The 17,282-nt window shown below is 62.0% G+C and overlaps 3 protein-coding genes across 13 annotated transcripts; 1 reads left to right on the top strand and 2 right to left on the bottom strand.

Annotated features, from left to right (window-relative positions):
• The first annotated feature begins 268 nt into the window (after positions 1-268).
• Positions 269-5,418, top strand: LOC112544519 (uncharacterized). 4 transcript variants are annotated; one of them, XM_075907879.1, is made up of 5 exons: positions 269-863; positions 1,404-1,600; positions 2,231-2,377; positions 2,850-2,984; positions 4,047-5,418. In XM_075907879.1, exons 2-5 carry the CDS (start codon positions 1,492-1,494, stop codon positions 4,994-4,996), a joined length of 1,341 nt encoding a protein of 446 aa, XP_075763994.1. In that variant the 5' UTR covers positions 269-863; positions 1,404-1,491; the 3' UTR covers positions 4,997-5,418. The 4 variants fall into 4 exon arrangements, with proteins under 4 accessions (XP_075763994.1, XP_075763993.1, XP_025036588.2 ...); XM_075907878.1 differs by having other exon boundaries at positions 269-867; positions 2,886-2,984; XM_025180803.2 differs by having other exon boundaries at positions 269-867.
• Positions 5,419-5,658: 240 nt separating this feature from the next.
• LOC142819622 (uncharacterized) lies at positions 5,659-7,427 on the bottom strand. The gene has a single exon (XM_075907889.1). The coding sequence runs from the start codon at positions 7,425-7,427 to the stop codon at positions 6,375-6,377; it is 1,053 nt and encodes a 350-aa protein (XP_075764004.1). The 3' UTR covers positions 5,659-6,374.
• Positions 7,232-13,567, bottom strand: LOC142819625 (protein NKG7-like). Of its 8 annotated transcripts, none has more exons than XM_075907904.1 (6): positions 12,519-13,169; positions 11,243-11,393; positions 10,078-10,291; positions 9,586-9,732; positions 8,590-8,724; positions 7,246-7,485 (listed from the first exon to the last, which is right to left on the bottom strand). In XM_075907904.1, the coding sequence occupies exons 3-6, from the start codon at positions 10,253-10,255 to the stop codon at positions 7,442-7,444; spliced, it is 504 nt and encodes a 167-aa protein (XP_075764019.1). In that variant the 5' UTR covers positions 10,256-10,291; positions 11,243-11,393; positions 12,519-13,169; the 3' UTR covers positions 7,246-7,441. The 8 variants fall into 8 exon arrangements, with proteins under 8 accessions (XP_075764018.1, XP_075764017.1, XP_075764016.1 ...); XM_075907905.1 differs by having other exon boundaries at positions 11,243-11,390; XM_075907903.1 differs by lacking the exons at positions 10,078-10,291; positions 12,519-13,169 and adding an exon at positions 13,358-13,567 and having other exon boundaries at positions 7,232-7,485; positions 11,347-11,393.
• Positions 13,568-17,282: the final 3,715 nt, after the last annotated feature.

Here is a 17,282-nt window from a genome sequence, read left to right as displayed (position 1 = left end):
AGTGCCCCCTACAAACCCTGCCCCCTGCAGAACAGCGCCCCCTAGTGCCATACTGGGGCACTGGGGCCAGCCCTGCCTGCCTGGGGAGACCCCGCCCCTGCAGCACAGTGCCCCCTAGTGCCATACTGGGGCACTGGGGCCTATCCCTGCCTGCCTGGGGAGATCCCACTCCTGCAGAACAGCGCCCCCTAGTGCCATACTGGGGCACTGGGGCCAGCCCTGCCTGCCTGGGGAGACCCCGCCCCTGCAGCACAGCACCCCCTAGTGCCATACTGAGGCACTGGGGCCTATCCCTGCCTGCCTGGGGAGACTCCCGCCCCTGCAGCACAGTGCCCCCTAGTGCCATACTGAGGCACTGGGGCCTATCCCTGCCTGCCTGGGGAGACTCCCGCCCCTGCAGCACAGTGCCCCCTAGTGCCATACTGAGGCACTGGGGCCAGCCCTGCCTGCCTGGGGAGACCCCGCCCCTGCAGCACAGCGCCCCCTAGTGCCATATTGGGGCACTGGGGCCTGCCCTACCTGCCTGGGGAAAACCCTGCCCTTGCAGAACAGCGCCCCCTAGTGCCATACTGGGGCACTGGGGCCTATCCCTGCCTGCCTGGGGAGACTCCCGTCCCTGCAGCACAGCGCCCCCTAGTGCCATATTGGGGCACTGGGGCCTATCCCTGCCTGCCTGGGGAGACTCCCGTCCCTGCAGCACAGCGCCCCCTAGTGCCAGGGAAGGTTCCGTGGCAGTTGGCGGTAGCTGCAGACAGGCGGGGGCAGACAAGCTCTCTGGGGCCATGGGATGGAGCCGCAACCAGCTCCGCACCCTAGTCCTGCAGCCCCGATGGAAACAAGGGTCTCGATGTCGGGAACAGGCAGTGAGTGAGTAAGGTGGGGTGAGGAGAGATCTGGGCCCCTAAAGCACCCTCAGAGCAGCAGGTCCTGTAAAGGGAGAGTGGTGTGTGTCTAGGGCTAGATAGATAGATACACACATGCTTACAGCGCTAGATAGAGAGATAGAAGGGGTGTGTGGAGATAGATAGATAGATAGATAGATAGATAGATAGATAGATAGATAGATAGATAGATAGATAGATAGATAGATAGATAGATAGATAGATAGATGGGGGTGCAGATAGATAGATTAGATTGTATGAACAGAGAGTGGGTTATGGGCCATATGGACACATGGGGTGTATGGGGATGAACAGATGGAAGGGGTATACAAGGATGGACAGACAAATGGGGAGTGTACAGGGATGGATGGATGGATAGATGGGGGTGTATGAGGATGGATTGATGGATGGATTGGGGGTGTACTGGGATGGGCAGGCAGCCAAGTGTGGTGACGGATGAAGCGGTGGATGGGACGGGCGCCAGAGGGGGTCTCCCCCACTCAGACTCCTGTCTCCCCGTAGGGCTCCCCCTCCCAATGGCAGCCTGGGGACCCTGCGCTGTGTGAGCGCTGGGGCCACCTGCGCCAGCCTGGCCCTGCTCCTCGTCGCCATGGCAACCCCGCGCTGGCTCCTCATTGACTCACCCGAGGACGGGTACCACAGCGGGGTCTGGTGGCTCTGCTCCCGGCCCGTGTGCACCAGCATCGTCAGGGAGACGGGTAAGGGCCCTGCCTGATCCCCAGGCTCCCCAGCCCTGCTGGTGCCCCCCAACCCACAACATGCCCCCCCAGCCCTGCCGGTACCCCTCACTCCCAACCCATATCCCCTGCCAGCCCAGCCCAACCAGTGCCCCTCACTCCTGACCCTTAAAGAAAGCTGAGGGGGAACAAGAGGGTAAACAGAAACATTAGCTCAGCAGGGGTGGGGGGAGCCCAGGGCTGGAGTAAGGGGGGGCTGCAAGTCAGGAATGAGGGGCACTGGCAGAGCAGTTGGGGGAGGGGCTGTGGGTTGGGGGGGAGGGGCTGTGGCGGGGATGGGGGGGAGGGGCTGCAGGTCAGGGAGGCAGAGTTCCTGGCCCCCAGCTCTGCCAGTGCCCCTGACCCACAGCCCCTGCCCCCCAGCTTTTCTGGTGCCTGGCCCTCACTCCCAACTTACAGCCCCTGCCTCCCTGACCTGCAGTCCCTACCCCCCAGCCCCGCCCGTGCCCCTCCCTTCTGACCCACAGCCCCTCCCCCAACTGCTGTGCCAGTGCCCCTCTGTCCTGACTTGCAGCCCCCCCTTACTCCAGCCCTGGGCTCCCCCTCCCCTGCTGAGCTAACGCTTCTGTTTACCCTCTTGTTCCCCCTCAGCTTTCTTTAAGGCGATCCGGGCACTGCTGATCTTTGCGCTGCTGGCTTCCTGCGTGGCCGTGGCCTCTCTGCTGCTCTCCTTCAGGCCAGGTGCCCGATGGCGGGCCTCTCACTTCCTGGTCTCAGCTGTGGCCAATTTCATCGCAGGTAAAAAGATCAGAACCCTTCCCTTCCCTCCATCCCCTGGAGAAACACGAGCCTCGGGCAGCCAACAGCCCCTGGCTATCTGGATGGCTCCTCTGGCACCAAGGTGCAGCCAGCTCTGGGGTGGGGCAGGTGGGGAACAGCCACACATAACACTGCCTGGGGATGTTCTCCTAGCATGGGGATGCAGCCAGCTCTGAGGCAGAGCAGGTGGGGAACAGCCACATGTAACACTTCACAATGATGACTCGCCCAGCACTGAAATGTAGTCAGCTCTGGGGTGAGATGGCTGGGGAACTGCCACACATAACGCTGCCCGGGGATGCACTTCTGGTGCTGGGATGCCACCTGCTCTGGGACGGAACTGCACAGGCTATGCCTTGCCCCCCAGTGCAGGATACTGGGGGAGTGAAGAGCTGTGGGAGCAGCTGATGGCTGGCAGCTGGAAGCATTCAGGGGTGTCCGGTCTCCCCAGGGCTGCTCGTGCTGATCAGCGTCGTGATCTTCACAGCGCACGTGATCCTGGGCATCGTTAACCCACAGGCCAGGGCCTCCTTCGAATGGGCCTTCTTCCTCTGCTGGACCCTCAGCCCCATCTTCGTCTTCAGTGGTGAGCCCCACCCTGGGGCAGAGTCACACACGGGGCCTGTGCCCAGGGGCCCTGCCCCCTGCCCTCCTCTTACCCCAGGGGCCACCCCCGGGCCAGCTCGGAACCAGAGCCAGGTCAGGGCAGGAGCCACCAGAATAGCCAGTTGAAAAGGGGCCCGGGTGGCTCCATTGAAATCCGGGTGGGACGGCTCCCTATCCCAGCCCTGTCTGGCTCCGGGAAGTGACCCCAGGTCCCTGCGGCCCCTGGGCAAAGGTGCGACCAGGGAGACTCGGCCCGCTGCCCCCGTCCCAAGTGCCGGCTCTGCAGCTCCCATTGGCTGGGAGCTGTGGCCAATGGGAGCTGTAGGGGCGGTGCCTACAGGCACAGGCAGCGCATGGCGCCCCCTGGCCCATACACCTAGGAACCAAGGGACATGCCAGTCGCTGCCAGTTGCTACCTGAGGTCAGCCCTGGCTCTTCCAACACCTCACACCCCCTCCCGCACCCCCAGAGCCCTGACCCAGCCCAGGAGCCCCCTCCCACACCCCAGACCCCCCATTCCCAGGCTCTCCTCAGAGCCTGCACCCCAGCTGGAACCCTCACTCCCACCTGCACCCCAACCTCCTGCCCCAACTCAGTGAAAATGTGCAAGTGAGTGAAGGGTGGTGGGGAGACTGAGGAAGGGGTGGAGCCACGGGCAGGGGGCGGGGCCATGGGCAGGGGGCAAGCCAGGTTTTCCGTGCCATTAGACAGTTGACAGTTGTAGCCAGGCCTCCTGCTGCCAGCTGGGCTGCACCCACCGGCTCCCTCCTGCCCCACTGGACTTTGTGCCTGGGGCTGGCAGTTTGGGGGGCGATGTCCCCTCGCACCCCCCCCCAAGCTCGGCCCACGCTGCAAGGCCCCTGTTCTGGAATGGGCATGCAGGGCTTCCTGCCCTGGGCCCAGGGTGTGGGGGGTCCAAAGGCTATTTGGGACATATTCCCCCCCGACCCCCATCTCACCACAATGGGGACAGGCTGGAGGGGGCGAGCCCCACTCCCCATGGGGGGGGTTCTGCTATCTAATCCTGCCCTCCCCCCTGCAGGGATCCTGTGTTTCTTTGTCCACAGCTGCCTCCTGGCACCAAGCCGCGTGGGACCCCAGAGCCAGGACAGCCTGGACCTCGAGGCGTCGCTGACCCAGGAGGAGTCAGAGGAGGGGCCAGGGGCAGGAACCCTCCCGCTGGGGCAGACGTTGCCAGCTCAGGAGGGGCCAGAGCCGGGGCTGGGGGCAGAGCACTTCCCACTGGAACAAGAGGGGCCAGAGGTGGAGACACCAGCCCAGGAGGAGGACAGGGGCCTGGGGCAGACGTTGCCAGCTCAGGAGGGGCCAGAGTGGGGGCTGGGGGCAGAGCACTTCCCACTGGAACAGGGGGGGTTAAAGGAAGGGTTGAAGGGGGGGCCGGGGGCAGAGCCCCTCCCCCTGGGCCAAGTGATGCCGGAGGGGGGGCCGAGGGCAGAGCCCCTCCCCCTGGGCCAAGTGATGCCAGAGGGGGGGCCAGAGGCAGAGCCCCTCCCCCTGGGCCAAGTGATGCCAGAGGGGGGGCCGAGGGCAGAGCCCCTCCCCCTGGGCCAAGTGATGCCGGAGGGGGGGCCGAGGGCAGAGCCCCTCCCCCTGGGCCAAGTGATGCCAGAGGGGGGGCCAGGGGCAGAGCCCCTCCCACTGGGCCAAGTGATGCCGGAGGAGGGGCCAAGGGCAGAGCCCCTCCCCCTGGGCCAAGTGATCCCGGAGGGGGGGCCGAGGGCAGAGCCCCTCCCCCTGGGCCAAGTGATGCCGGAGGGAGGACTGGGGGCAGAGCCCCTCCCTCTGGGGCAGGTAACACTGGCTCAGGGGGAACAGGAGGGGGGAGCAGCTTCAGAGCCCTTCTCCCTGGGGCCGGTGAAACCGGCTCCAGAGGAGCTGGAGAGGGGGCAGGGGGCAGAGCCCCTCCCCCAGGGGCAGGAGGGGGCTGCACAAGGGGCTGAGGGAGAGTTCAAAGCGGGTGATTCGTCTTAGGCCCCCATGGGTGCCTATTAACCCTTGAGTGCCAGGACCCCTGGGGGCGAAGGAGCTGCTGGGCGGGGTCAGATGAGGAGATGAGGTGACTGTGGTTGTGTGGGTGTGTTTGTTGTGTGTGAGCATGGGGGTGTGGTTGTGTTTGTGTGGGGGTGTGTGTGGTTGTGTTTGTTGTGTGTGTGTGGTTGTGTTTGTTGTGTGGGAGTGGGGGTGTGTGGTTGTGTTTGTTGTGTGGGAGTGGGGTGTGTGGTTGTATTTGTTGTGTGTGTGTGGTTGTGTTTGTTGTGTGGGAGTGGGGGTGTGTGGTTGTGTTTGTTGTGTGGGAGTGGGGTGTGTGGTTGTGTTTGTTGTGTGGGAGTGGGGTGTGTGGTTGTATTTGTTGTGTGTGTGTGGTTGTGTTTGTTGTTTGGGAGTGGGGTGTGTGGTTGTGTTTGTTGTGTGTGAGTGGGGGGTGTGGTTGTGTTTGTTGTGTGGGAGTGGTTGTGTTTGTTGTGTGGGAGTGGGGGGTGTGGTTGTGTTTGTTGTGTGTGAGTGGGGGGTGTGGTTGTGTTTGTTGTGTGTGAGTGGGGGGTGTGGTTGTGTTTGTTGTGTGGGAGTGGGGGGTGTGGTTGTGTTTGTTGTGTGTGTGTGGTTGTGTTGTGTGTGTGTGGTTGTGTTTGTGTGGGAGTGGGGGGTGTGGTTGTGTTTGTTGTGTGTGAGTGGGGGGTGTGGTTGTGTTTGTTGTGTGGGAGTGTGTGCAGCGACGGGCGCTTGCACAAGGCCTGCGCATCGGGCCTGGCTTCCCCGGCCACGCGGCCGCGCTGTCTCGAGGCGTCGAGGGAAAGAGCCGGGCACTCGGCAGACGGCGACCGAGGCCGTTTCTTCCCCGGCCGCTCTCCTGTGCAATTATTCTAATTAATTCATTCAAATGAAGGCTCCATTGGTGACACAACCTGCCCCTCGGCTCCTGAGCTTTGCGTGGGGAAGCGACGCCGGCGGCCGAACCCACCCAGGCGCCCCGGGCTGCTCCAATCCCCAGAGGGGTGCGGGCGCCCAACTCCCCTCGGGGCCCTCGCTGAAAACGTCCCAAAGTGCCATGGCAGGCGGCCAGGCCGCAGGAATCGAGGGAGCCGCGGGGCCAGGCAGCGAGACGTCAGAGGCCCAAAAGCGGCTCTGCCCAGCCCCAGGACACAGCCCCAGTCGGGCTGGTCCAGTGCCACAGTGAGTCCCTTGAAATGGGACAGGGGCAGCAGGGGACAGGCCACGTCTGGGTGTGCGGCCACTTCCGGGAAAGGAGAGATGGAAACGCTGGCGCAGGCCAGCTCAGGGAAGGGACAGCAGAGGGACAGGCCACTAAGAGCTGGGTTAACCTTTGGGACTCCCTGTCCCTGCCACCGGATCAGAGCACGGTTAACCCGATGCCCCTACCTCGCCGGCCCTGGAGGGGGGTGCAGGTCCCCAGCTGACACTCCTGCCACAGCCCGCGGTGAATGACGACACCCAGCACCCAGAGCCGGAGCCAGGACTCGGTGGCAGCACATACAGCCAGCAAGACAGTTGCCAAGCAGGAGAGATAGAGCCCGGCTGCCCCCATCTCGGAGGCCTGGCCCAGGGCCATCGTAGACAGGGGAGACCGGGCACAGCTAGGCTGGAAAAGCTGTGGGGTTAACCTGTGGGACTCCTTGCCACTGGTCACTGCAGGGGTTAACCCCCAGGACTCCCTGCCACTGACCATTGGAAGGGTTAACCCTTGGGGCTTCCTGCTTCTGGACATTGGTGGGGTTAACCCCCAAAGCTCCCTGTCACTGGGCATTGGTGGGGTTAACCTGCGGGACTCCCTGTCACTGGGCATTGGTGGGTTTAACCTGCGGGACTCCCTATCACTGGGCATTGGTGGGGTTAACCTGCGGGACTCCCTATCACTGGGCATTGGAGGGGTTAACCTGCGGGACTCCCTGTCACTGGGCATTGGTGGGTTAACACCCAGGTCTCTGCTACTGGGTTCAGATGGGGTTACCCCCCAGAGCTCTCTGTCACTGGGCATTGGTGGGGTTAACCTGCGGGACTCCCTGCCATGGGGGCGTGGCCAGGTATCCATCAGGGTCAGTCCTGGTGGTCGTCTCCCCAGCTCAGCTCTAATCAGGTCTTGACTCCCATGGTAACCCCAGGGTTCCAGAACCCCTGTGGCCCATGTCGCCCCCGGCTCAGCCCCTGGGCCCAGCCCACCGGGCCCCCGTGGGTCGACAGGGGAGACGGTTCGGATGCAAAAGGACCATTTATTGCGGAGCAGGAACAGAGCCAGACACAACGGGCAAGCCGCTAGGGGGCGCTGGCTGTGCTCAGCCCCACAGCGGGACCCGCTGGCTCGAGGGGGGCAGGGAATGAGGCGTGAGGCCTTTCCCCCAGGGGGCAGCAGAGGCTGTGGGGGGTGGGGTCCATCCAGTCCCCCCATCTCCAGGGCTCCAGTCACCTCTTCGCCCAGCGGTTCTGGGTCACAAGGACGAAGATACCTGGGAGGAGATGGGAGAACTTGGAGACTCCCTCACAGCCCCCCCCCCCCCCCGCCCCCGCTGGTCCTTCGCGCCCGGCCCTTGCAGCGCCCCCTCTCTCACTTGAGCCACACCTCCCTTGCCCCATTTCCTGCCCTCGCCATGCACAGCACCCCTCCCCTGCAGCCCCTGCCTCCGGATCCCATAGCACCCCACCCCTGAACCCCAGTAACTCCTGTCCCCCACAGCACCCCTCCCCTGCAGCCCCTGCCTCCGGATCCCATAGCACCCCACCCCTGAACCCCAGTAACTCCTGTCCCCCACAGCACCCCTCCCCTGCAGCCCCTGCCTCCGGATCCCATAGCACCCCACCCCTGAACCCCAGTAACTCCTGTCCCCCACAGCACCCCTCCCCTGCAGCCCCTGCCTCCAGATCCCATAGCACCCCACCCCTGAACCCCAGTAACTCCTGTCCCCCACAGCACCCCTCCCCTGCAGCCCCTGCCTCCAGATCCCATAGCACCCCACCCCTGAACCCCAGTAACTCCTGTCCCCCACAGCACCCCCTCCCCTGCAGCCCCTGCCTCCGACCCCCATGGCACCCCACCCCTGAACCCCAGTAACTCCTGTCCCCCACAGCACTCCCTCCCCTGCAGCCCCTGCCTCCGACCCCCATGGCACCCCACCCCTGAACCCCAGTAACTCCTGTCCCCCACAGCACTCCCTCCCCTGCAGCCCCTGCCTCTGGCCCCCATGGCACCCCACCCCAAACCTCAGTTGCCTCTTCTCTCCCATGGCACCCCTATCCTGCCTCCCACAACCCCAGTCACCTTCTGGTCCCCCACATCAGCCCCTCTCTTGCCCCTACACCGCACAGTGCCCTGCCCCCCACAACTGAAATCACTCTTGCTCCCCACAGCATCCCTTCTCGCAGCACCCCTCTCCTGCCCCTATGCTGCACAGCACCCTCCCCCCATCATAACCCCAGTCACCCCCTGCTCCCCCACAGCACCCCTCCCCCAACCTCACCCTCCAGACTAGGCTCCGCCCCACCCAACCCGCAGCAGCACCCTCCCCCTCCTGCGGCACCCCAGCACGGCCCCCCATGGCGACCCCCCAGCTCACCACACAGGCCCAGCAGCGGCAGGGCGGCCCAGCCCAGGTAGAAGGACCATTCGAAGGCCAGTTGGATCTGCCCGTCCAGGTTCCTGTGCCAGGACTCGGCGCTGAACACGGCCATGGAAACCAGGGTGCAGCCAGCTGGGGGGTAGACACCCTGAGCCAGCAGGATCCAACCCCCCCAACCAGATCAACCCCCCACCCTGAAGGCTGGTGCCCCCATGAGGTGCCAGGCCCTGAGTCCCATCCCCTTCCCCAGGGCCTGCCAGCCCCGCTCCAGCACCCCCAGAGGGGCCAGCCCCCATCTTCAATCCCTGCCCCTCTGCAGCACCCCCAGAGGGGCCAGCCCCCATCTTCAATCCCTGCCCCTCTGCAGCACCCCCAGAGGGGCCAGCCCCCATCTTCAATCCCTGCCCCTCTCCAGCACCCCCAGAGGGGCCAGCCCCCATCTTCAATCCCTGCCCCTCTCCAGCACCCCCAGAGGGGCCAGCCCCCATCTTCAATCCCTGCCCCGCTCCAGCACCCCCAGAGGGGCCAGCCCCCATCTTCAATCCCTGCCCCTCTCCAGCACCCCCAGAGGGGCCAGCCCCCATCTTCAATCCCTGCCCCTCTCCAGCACCCCCAGAGGGGCCAGCCCCCATCTTCAATCCCTGCCCCTCTCCAGCTCCCCCAGAGGGGCCAGGCCCATCTTCAATCCCTGCCCCTCTGCAGCACCCCCAGAGGGGCCAGGCCCCATCTTCAATCCCTGCCCCTCTGCAGCACCCCCAGAGGGGCCAGGCCCCATCTTCAATCCCTGCCCCTCTGCAGCACCCCCAGAGGGGCCAGCCCCATCTTCAATCCCTGCCCCTCTGCAGCACCCCCAGAGGGGCCAGGCCCTGAGTCCCATCCCCTTCCCCAGGGCCTGCCAGCCCCGCTCCAGCACCCCCAGAGGGGCCAGGCCCCATCTTCAATCCCTGCCCCTCTCCAGCACCCCCAGAGGCCAGGCCCAGGGCTGGGCCCTACCGGCAGCGAAGGCTGAGAGGGAAGCGACGAGGTTGAGGCTCACGGGGCTCTGGAAGCAGGACATGATGGAGGCCAGCAGGGACAGGATGCAGACGGCCGCGGCCAGAGCAGCCAGGATCAGGAAGGCCCGGGTGGCTTGTATATACCCTGTGGGGAGGGACATGAAAAATGAACGAGAAACCACCCCCCCCCAACCCTGAGCCGGTGGAGGGGGAGCCTGGAACAGAGGGAGCAGGGGGTGGTGGGCTGGGCGTGAGGGGCCTAGGTAGGGCTCTCTGTGCACATCCCAGGATTGGGCGAGGGGGCCCTATCATTGGCTCCACAGCCCACCCCAGAGGTGGCTGCATCCCATCTCCGGGTTAGGAACCCCTGGAGCCCACTGCTTCACCCCAGTGAGGGCCGTGTCTCAGCACCAGGCAAGGGGTCCCCACAAGAACACCTCCCACTCCCACCCCAGAGGTGGCTGCATCCCAGCCCCGGCTGTTTCCTCACCATTGACCTGGGCAGGGGACACACACACCCCGCCCACTGTACACTGCTGCCAGAGCCCGCTGTGGAACGTGTCCTTGGCGCCGTAGGCCACCAGCCAGTAGTCGGTGCTGAGAGCCAGGCAGAGCAGCAGCAGGCTGAGCGCGGCCAGCAGGCAGCTCCCCACGCTACAGGCCTGCATCTCCCTCCGAGATGGGCCGGCTCAGCTAGCGGGACCCGCAAGAGGAGCCCTGAGATGGGGGCATTTCCGGGGCATAGCCCCTCTCCCGCCCAGCCCCCCTGCCCAGCATCCCACCCACTGCGGTGCGGGGACTGAGTCAAATTGCTGTCGTGACTCATGTTCTCCCCTGCCCTTCAGAAGGCTGTGGGGCCTAGCGGTTAGAGCTGGGCGGGGGAGAGAAGTGGGGGACTCAGAGCCAGGAGTCTGAGATGAGTGGGGTCTACTGGTTAGAATGGGGGGGGCAGGATGTCGCAGCCCTGCGGTAGGCAGGTGTTCAGTAGTTGTTAGCGCTGCTGCTTTTCCATGAACGTTTCACACCCCACCCACTCCTGCCTTGGCCTGTTGCTGCAGAACAGGCACTGATGGGGAAAGCGCCTCTTTCACCTTGCGGCTCTTTGACTCCCACCGCGCCCTCCGGAAAACCCAGCCTACGTCCTGTCTCCCCTCCACACACTCACTGGACCCAGTTTCCACCTTCTCTCCCCTCCCAGGCAAACCCGACCCCTCAGTGACCAGACCCAGTCCCCCCCTCCTCCACCTAATCCACCCTGCGCCCTCTCTTCTCTCCCATCAAACCCGATCCCCCCTCCCAACCAGACCCAGTCCGCTCCCCTCTCCCCCCTCCCCCCACTGACCAAACTCCATCTCCTTTCCCTCTCCTCGCCAAACCCTCGTGTCCCCTCCCCACAGGACGCCCTGGGGGAGGGGTGAAAGTGGCATGGGTCCCCCTACTTCCCTCTCTCTGCAGCTGAGGCCATTAGAAAAGTAGGGAAGTTCATGTTGTTTCCCTTTCTGTTTGCACCACTTTGTTATAATTACAGTGAAATTCATGAATCGTACACAGAGCCCAGACATTTGGAATTTCTGAGAATTGCCTGAGAATTACAGAGAATCTGTTCCCTCAGGCTGCATAGTTATAAAGCCAGTTTATGAGCTGGGCCAGTTACCATCACCTCCCGTCCACATTCCCAAACTCTGCATCAGACTCTTTGGGGCTGCAGTGGAGTCGACCTCTACAGCGCACGAGAACTTGCAGAAGTGTCCCTGGGTACCTGCTCTCTGTGCAGTCTTCCAACCACCGTCACAAGTTGATGAGCTGCTGAAAATACCGTATTGGCCTTATGCAATGAGATTACTTCTCCCTATTTGAATATCTCTCAATCCTACTTGATTAGAAAATAGGCCGCTCTTTTTAAACTCCTCTTTTCCCCTTTCCACAAAACCTGCCTCTTTATGGGAGATGCTGCCATAAGAAATGCTAACACAGGAAACAGACAAGCAGGCATGTCAATAATTGTACTTCACCTACAGTCTCCTTAACTACAAGATTTGATGTATCTCATTCCTGAGTTTTTGTCACAAATGTAAAGCCCCTAAAACTTATATTTATCCGTCTAACCTTCAGTATCATGATGGCTCTCTAGAGAGAGAATCTAAGGCTGTGTCTAGACTGGCCAGTTTTTCAGGAAAATCAGCCACTTTTCCAGAAAAACTTGCCAGCTGTCTACACTGGCCGCTTGAATTTCCACAAAAGCACTGACGATCTCCTGTAAGATTGTCAGTGTTCTTGAGGAAATACTATGCTGCTCCCATTCGGGTAAAAGTCCTTTTGCGCAAAACTTTTGTGCAAAAGGGCCAGTGTAGACAGCCCAGATTTTGTTTCCGCAAAAAAGCCCCGATCGCAAAAATGGCGGAGCGGGGTTTTTTTGCGGAAAAGTGCGTCTAGATTGGCATAGACACTTTTCTGCAAAAAGTGCTTTTGTGGAAAAGCGTCCGTGCCAATCTAGACGCTCTGTTCCGAAAATGCTTTTAACGGAAACCTTTTCCGTTAAAAGCATTTCCGGAAAATCATGCCAGTCTAGATGTAGCCTAAGAGTATGTCTAGACTGTGGCACTATTTTGAGATACTGGAAGATTGCGGGTGCACAATTCTAACATCCCTGTAACGGGGTTAAGGGATTTGTCGGAATTGTGCCTTATTTTGAAATTTGGCACTGTGCAGACAGTGCCAAATTTCAAAATAAGCTCTTTCCACCCAGACTGGAATAAGCTAAGCCATGTGTGTAGCGGAAATTGCTACCTTATTCCAGCAGAAGGGTGCTGTCTAGAGGTACCCTGAGATTAGAGAGCTGTGTGAATCTCACTGGGGTCAGGCACTTAGCCTACAATTTTCAAATGGGGAGGCTTAAAGTTAGAGAAAATAGGAGCTATGAATGCTGGGCACCTTGGACAACCAGGCTACCGCTGCTTCTGTACCCACATAGGGATTCAGGAACCCAATTGTAGGAACAGGATTTGGGAAATGGGAGACTCGTTATCCTGGGCCTAGAGTGAGGTTCCAGCAAAATGTGACACCTTATACACATAAGAAAGGACAGATTAGGTCAGACTATCTAGACGCGGGCTCCCCTCCCTGCACCAGGAGAGAGAGGAGCCGCCAGGCCAGGGCTCGCCTGCAGCCGCCGCGAGGGACTCTGCGGCCAGCGGCTCCCGGGGGTGCTGCGGGTGGGCTGCAGGCTGGCTGCCCCGGGCAAACCCCTGGGAGCAGGAGCGAGGCAGAGCGCGGGTGGGGCGCTGGCTGCGCCAGGCTCCAAGCTCCGCGCGGAGCAGGAGGGTCTCCCGAGCTCTCCTGGCGCTGATGAGACAAGAGGCCGGAGGGGAGGGGAGCGGCGCGGCGGCGGTCCCAGCGGGGACGGCGGCAGGCGGCTCGGACCGTGGAGCGCAGCTGCCCGCCCTGGCCGCAGCAGGAAGCGGCGGAAGCCCGGCTGGGCGATCACTCGGACTCCACCCGCTCTTATTTGTTCGGGAAGCTCCGATGTAAGAGCAGCGGGCAGGCGGGGCCCCCCTCCCCACACACGATCCCCGGGAGCTGCCTCCCCTTGACACCCCCCACCCCGACCCCCACCTTTCCCCTCCCCACCGCTGGCAAAACCGAAACCCACCCGCAGCCTCTCTTGTGCCGCTGCCACCCAAGTACCCAGCAGCGGGCGCGCCCCGGCTCCGCCTTCCCGGCCCGACCCCCACCGGAGCGGGGAGGGGGGGTCGGGGGAGCGGCTGCCTCACCCCTCGGCGGGGTTCCCAGTGGCCACAGGCTTTGCGTGCGCCCCTGGACACGCTGTCCCGCCCCCGCGCCTCTCCGGGGCAGTGGGAGCGCGTCCCGCCGTGCGCCCTGGCTGGCCCCAGCGGAAAGCCCCGCGCGCCCCGTGTCCACAGAGCGGCAACGCTGCGCGGGCGCTTTTCGGGAGCCTCCCCCCCCCCCCAGCCATAGTCCGGGCCTGCTAACCTCGGGCTCTCTGCGGGGGGGGGGGGGGGGGGTCACTCGCTGATGCCCAAAGCGCCGCTGCCCTGGGGCTTGGCGTCTCAGCGGCCGCGTGTGCGCAGCGCGGCGGGGCGAGGCAGGAGAGGGGGCGAGCGGGCTGCGGGCCGGGTGGGTTGCGGGGGGGTGGGGAGCCGGCGGGGCGCTGCGTTTGAGGGGGGAGAGCGCGAGCGTGGAGTGGGGGGGCGGGGCTGCTTCTGCAGCGGGAGGGGGAACTAGAGGCCCCGCACTGGGGCGCTGACACTTCTTCCCAGGCCGCATGGGGCAGCAAGAGCCGCGCTCCCCCTGCGCTCCCCCTGCAGGCCTCGGCTCCGCTGCCCTGCCTGTTGCCTTGGGCGCCCCGGCTGTCCCCTGGGGACTGGGCAGGGTACCGCTGGCTGCCACTGGCTGCCACTGGCTGAGGGTCTGTGGCTGCTGGCAGGCCTGGGTCTTGCATGTGCTCAGTGGCCAGACTCTACCCCTTTAAGGGCCCCGGGCTGGGGGAGAGGAGAGTTTTCCTGGTTGTGCCCAGAGTGGCCACCAGGGGAAACTGGGAAGGGCTGGAGGCCCCCAATTCGAAGTAAGTGTCTACACAGCACTTCTTTCGAATTAGCTATTTCGAATTTGGTGTTATTCCTTGCAGGATGAAGTTTAGCAAATTCGAAATATGAGCTCCACTATTTCCAATTTATTTCAAAATAGCAGTTTGTATGTGTAGACGCTATTAAAATTAATTTGAAATAATGGCTGTTATTTCGAATTAACTTTGTAGTGTAGACATACCCCAAGGTTTTTATGGCAGAGAGTATGCTAATGACGGACTCATTAGCATGAGTCTGATGTCATTAGCATATGTTTTGCCAATGGTTTTTGCACAAAAAGAAGCAGCACAGACGCTTCCATTTTGCGCAAAAAAAAACCTTTTGTGCAAAATCCTAGACCCTGTCAGGACTCCTGGGCGCTCTCTCAGCTCTGGGAGGGGAGTCGGGTCTCGTGGGTTATAGCAGGGGGCAGATACATTTCAGCTCTAGATAAGAACATCAGAATGGTCCTTCCAGCCCAGAGGCCTGTCTGCCAACAGAAGGATTAAACAGAAGAGGCAATCAGCACGATCCATCCCTGGTGCCCATTTCCAGCTTCTGGTAAATGGAAACTAGGTTTCGGTAACTGGTGTTTGGTTCTTTAAAGGATTTGAAACCACAGACAGAGGAATACTTCCTTTGGGGGCTAAACAAAGATTTTATTTCTATTTATTTTTATAATTAATTTTTCATTTAAATTAATGTACTATCTGTGATTCGTTGCCAGCTTTGTCCACATATTCACTCTGCCGATACCATTATTGGACCTAACCAGTTGAGTTATAAGATTAAGAACAAATATTCCTGCTCATCCAGAAATATAATTTATGCTATCATGTGCCGAAAGTGTCCGTCTGCTATGTACATTGGACAGACGTCTCAGACACTTCGCCAAAGGATCAATGCCCACAAAACAGATATTAGGATCACAAAGAAAAAATAGTTTCTTGCCATTTCAACCAGAAAGGGCATTGTCTCAACGACTTGATTACCTGCATCCTGCTTCAAAGACCTTTTAACACCAGACTTGAAAGAGAATCCTTTGAACTGTCATTCATACTTAAATTCGACACTTTTCACCTTGGTCTAAACAAAGACCATGACAGGGTCTATGATTCTATAAGGGGAGAGGGCCCAGTGGGTAGATCTGAGGGGGCGCTGGGAGCCAGGACTGAGAGGTTCTCTCCCTGGCTGGGGAGGAGGGAGAATCATAGAACCATAGAGCTGGAGGAGACCTCAGAAGGTCATCAAGTCCAGCCCCCTGCCCTAGGTAGGACCAATCCCATCTAATGTGTGGAGTCTAATGGCTAGAGTGGGGGAGGGGGCAGAGGTCAGGACTCCTGGGTTCTCTCACTGGCTTGGGGAAGGAAGTAGGGTTTAGTGGTTAGAGCAGAAGGAGCTGTAGTGGTGAGGGGGGCGATGGCCAGTTTTGGGGAGCAGAGTGGGATATCTTCGTACCTTGCTGCTGGGTGCCCCCTGCACACTCTCTCCAGCTGCACCCAGGCCCCCAGCTGTCCCTCCCAGCAGATGGGGTCAACAAGAAAGGGAGTGGGGCTGTTACTTAGCAGGAAGGAGCTGGGGGGGTGCTTTGTGGGCAGAGAGAGTATCAGAGGAAAATGTGCGTCTGTCCCTGCGTACCCTGTGGGATCGAGGCACACAGCCCTACCCATCCCTGCATACCCCACCCAGCTGTACCCTGATCAGTCCCTGCATACCCCATAGAGCCATACCCTGATCGATCCCTGTATATCCCTATCCCTGCGCACCCCCCAGACAGCCGTACCCAAATCCCTGTGCACGCCAACCCCGCTTGCTTCGCAGGTGCTGCTCCCCAAACTCCTTTGCTCCCCTGAATCCCGCCCAGAGCTGGGGCTCCCACAAGGCCACCAGGGGGCGTAGCCGGGCACAGTGACCAGCAGAGCTCCGATCTGGCCACCAGGGGGCGAGGCCGGGCACCGTGGCCTGCAGAACCCCCCACCCTGCCACCAGGGGGCGTGGCCGGGCACAATGGCCTGCAGAGCCCCAACCCGGTCACCAGGGGGCGTGACCTGTCTGGCTCACTCTTGAGTCCCGTGGGCCCAGCTGGGGTCCGGGGTCCCTTCTCTAAGCCAGAGAGCAAACCCCCCGCCCTGCCAGTGCCCCAGCGTCCCCACCCGCCCTGCCAGCGCTGCTCTCTCCCCTGCAGGGCCGGTGGATCTTCCACCTACGTGGGCTCCTGCGGGCAGCTCGCATCGCCCTGACTGCGCGGCTCTCGCTGGCTTCGTGGCGGCTGCATCAGCCCTGAGCCGCTGCTCCCTCCCGGCTCGTCCGCGGCCCGCTCCGCTGCAGGCAGCGCCTGTTCCCCAGCCGGGCCGGCGGGCCACCCCCTCTGGGGCTGGTTACACGGGGACCCCTCGCCCGGCGCTGGGATGCAGCCACCTCTGGGGCGGGGCGCGCGGTGCTGGTCTCTGCTCCGCTGTTTTGAGCCTCCTGACGCCCCGAGACCCGCGACTGCCCCGGCCGCAACAGTCGCCTGAGCCCGGGGGAGCAGGAGCAGCTGGCTGGGGAGTGACCGGTGTATGCAGGAAAGCCGGTGTGTGTGTGGGTGTGTGTGTGTGTGTGTGTGTGCGCGCGCCCCCTGCCTTGTGTGTGTGTGTGTCTGCGCGCCCTGCCCTGTGTGTGTGTATCTGAGCCCCTTGCCTTGTGTGTGTGTCTGCGCGCCCTGCCCTGTGTGTGTGTGTGTGTGTGTGTGCGCCCCTTGCCGTGTGTGTGTGTGTGTGTGCGCCCCCTGCCTTGTGTGTGTGTGTCTGCGCGCCCTGCCCTGTGTGCGTGTGTATCTGAGCCCCCTGCCTTGTGTGTGTGTGTGCGCGCCCTGCCCTGTGTGTGTGTGTATCTGAGCCCCCTGCCTTGTGTGTGTGTGTGTGTCTGCGCCCCTTGCCGTGTGTGTGTGTGTGTGTGTATCTGTGCCCCCTGTCCTGTGTGTGTGTGTGTCTGCGCCCCTTGCCGTGTGTGTGTTTGAGTCTGCGCGCCCTTTATCCATTCTCTCCCTCCTCCCCCAGAGCCGGGGGGAGAACCCAGGGGGTGTGGAGCAGCCATTGCCCCCTGCAGTCAAAGCGGGGGAGGGGAGGGCTTG

This window comes from Pelodiscus sinensis, chromosome 24, assembly GCF_049634645.1.
Source record: "Pelodiscus sinensis isolate JC-2024 chromosome 24, ASM4963464v1, whole genome shotgun sequence".
Taxonomy (NCBI): Eukaryota; Metazoa; Chordata; order Testudines; family Trionychidae; genus Pelodiscus; species Pelodiscus sinensis.
Note: the sequence above shows the minus strand (reverse complement) of the source record. Positions and strands in the feature narration are given on the sequence as shown.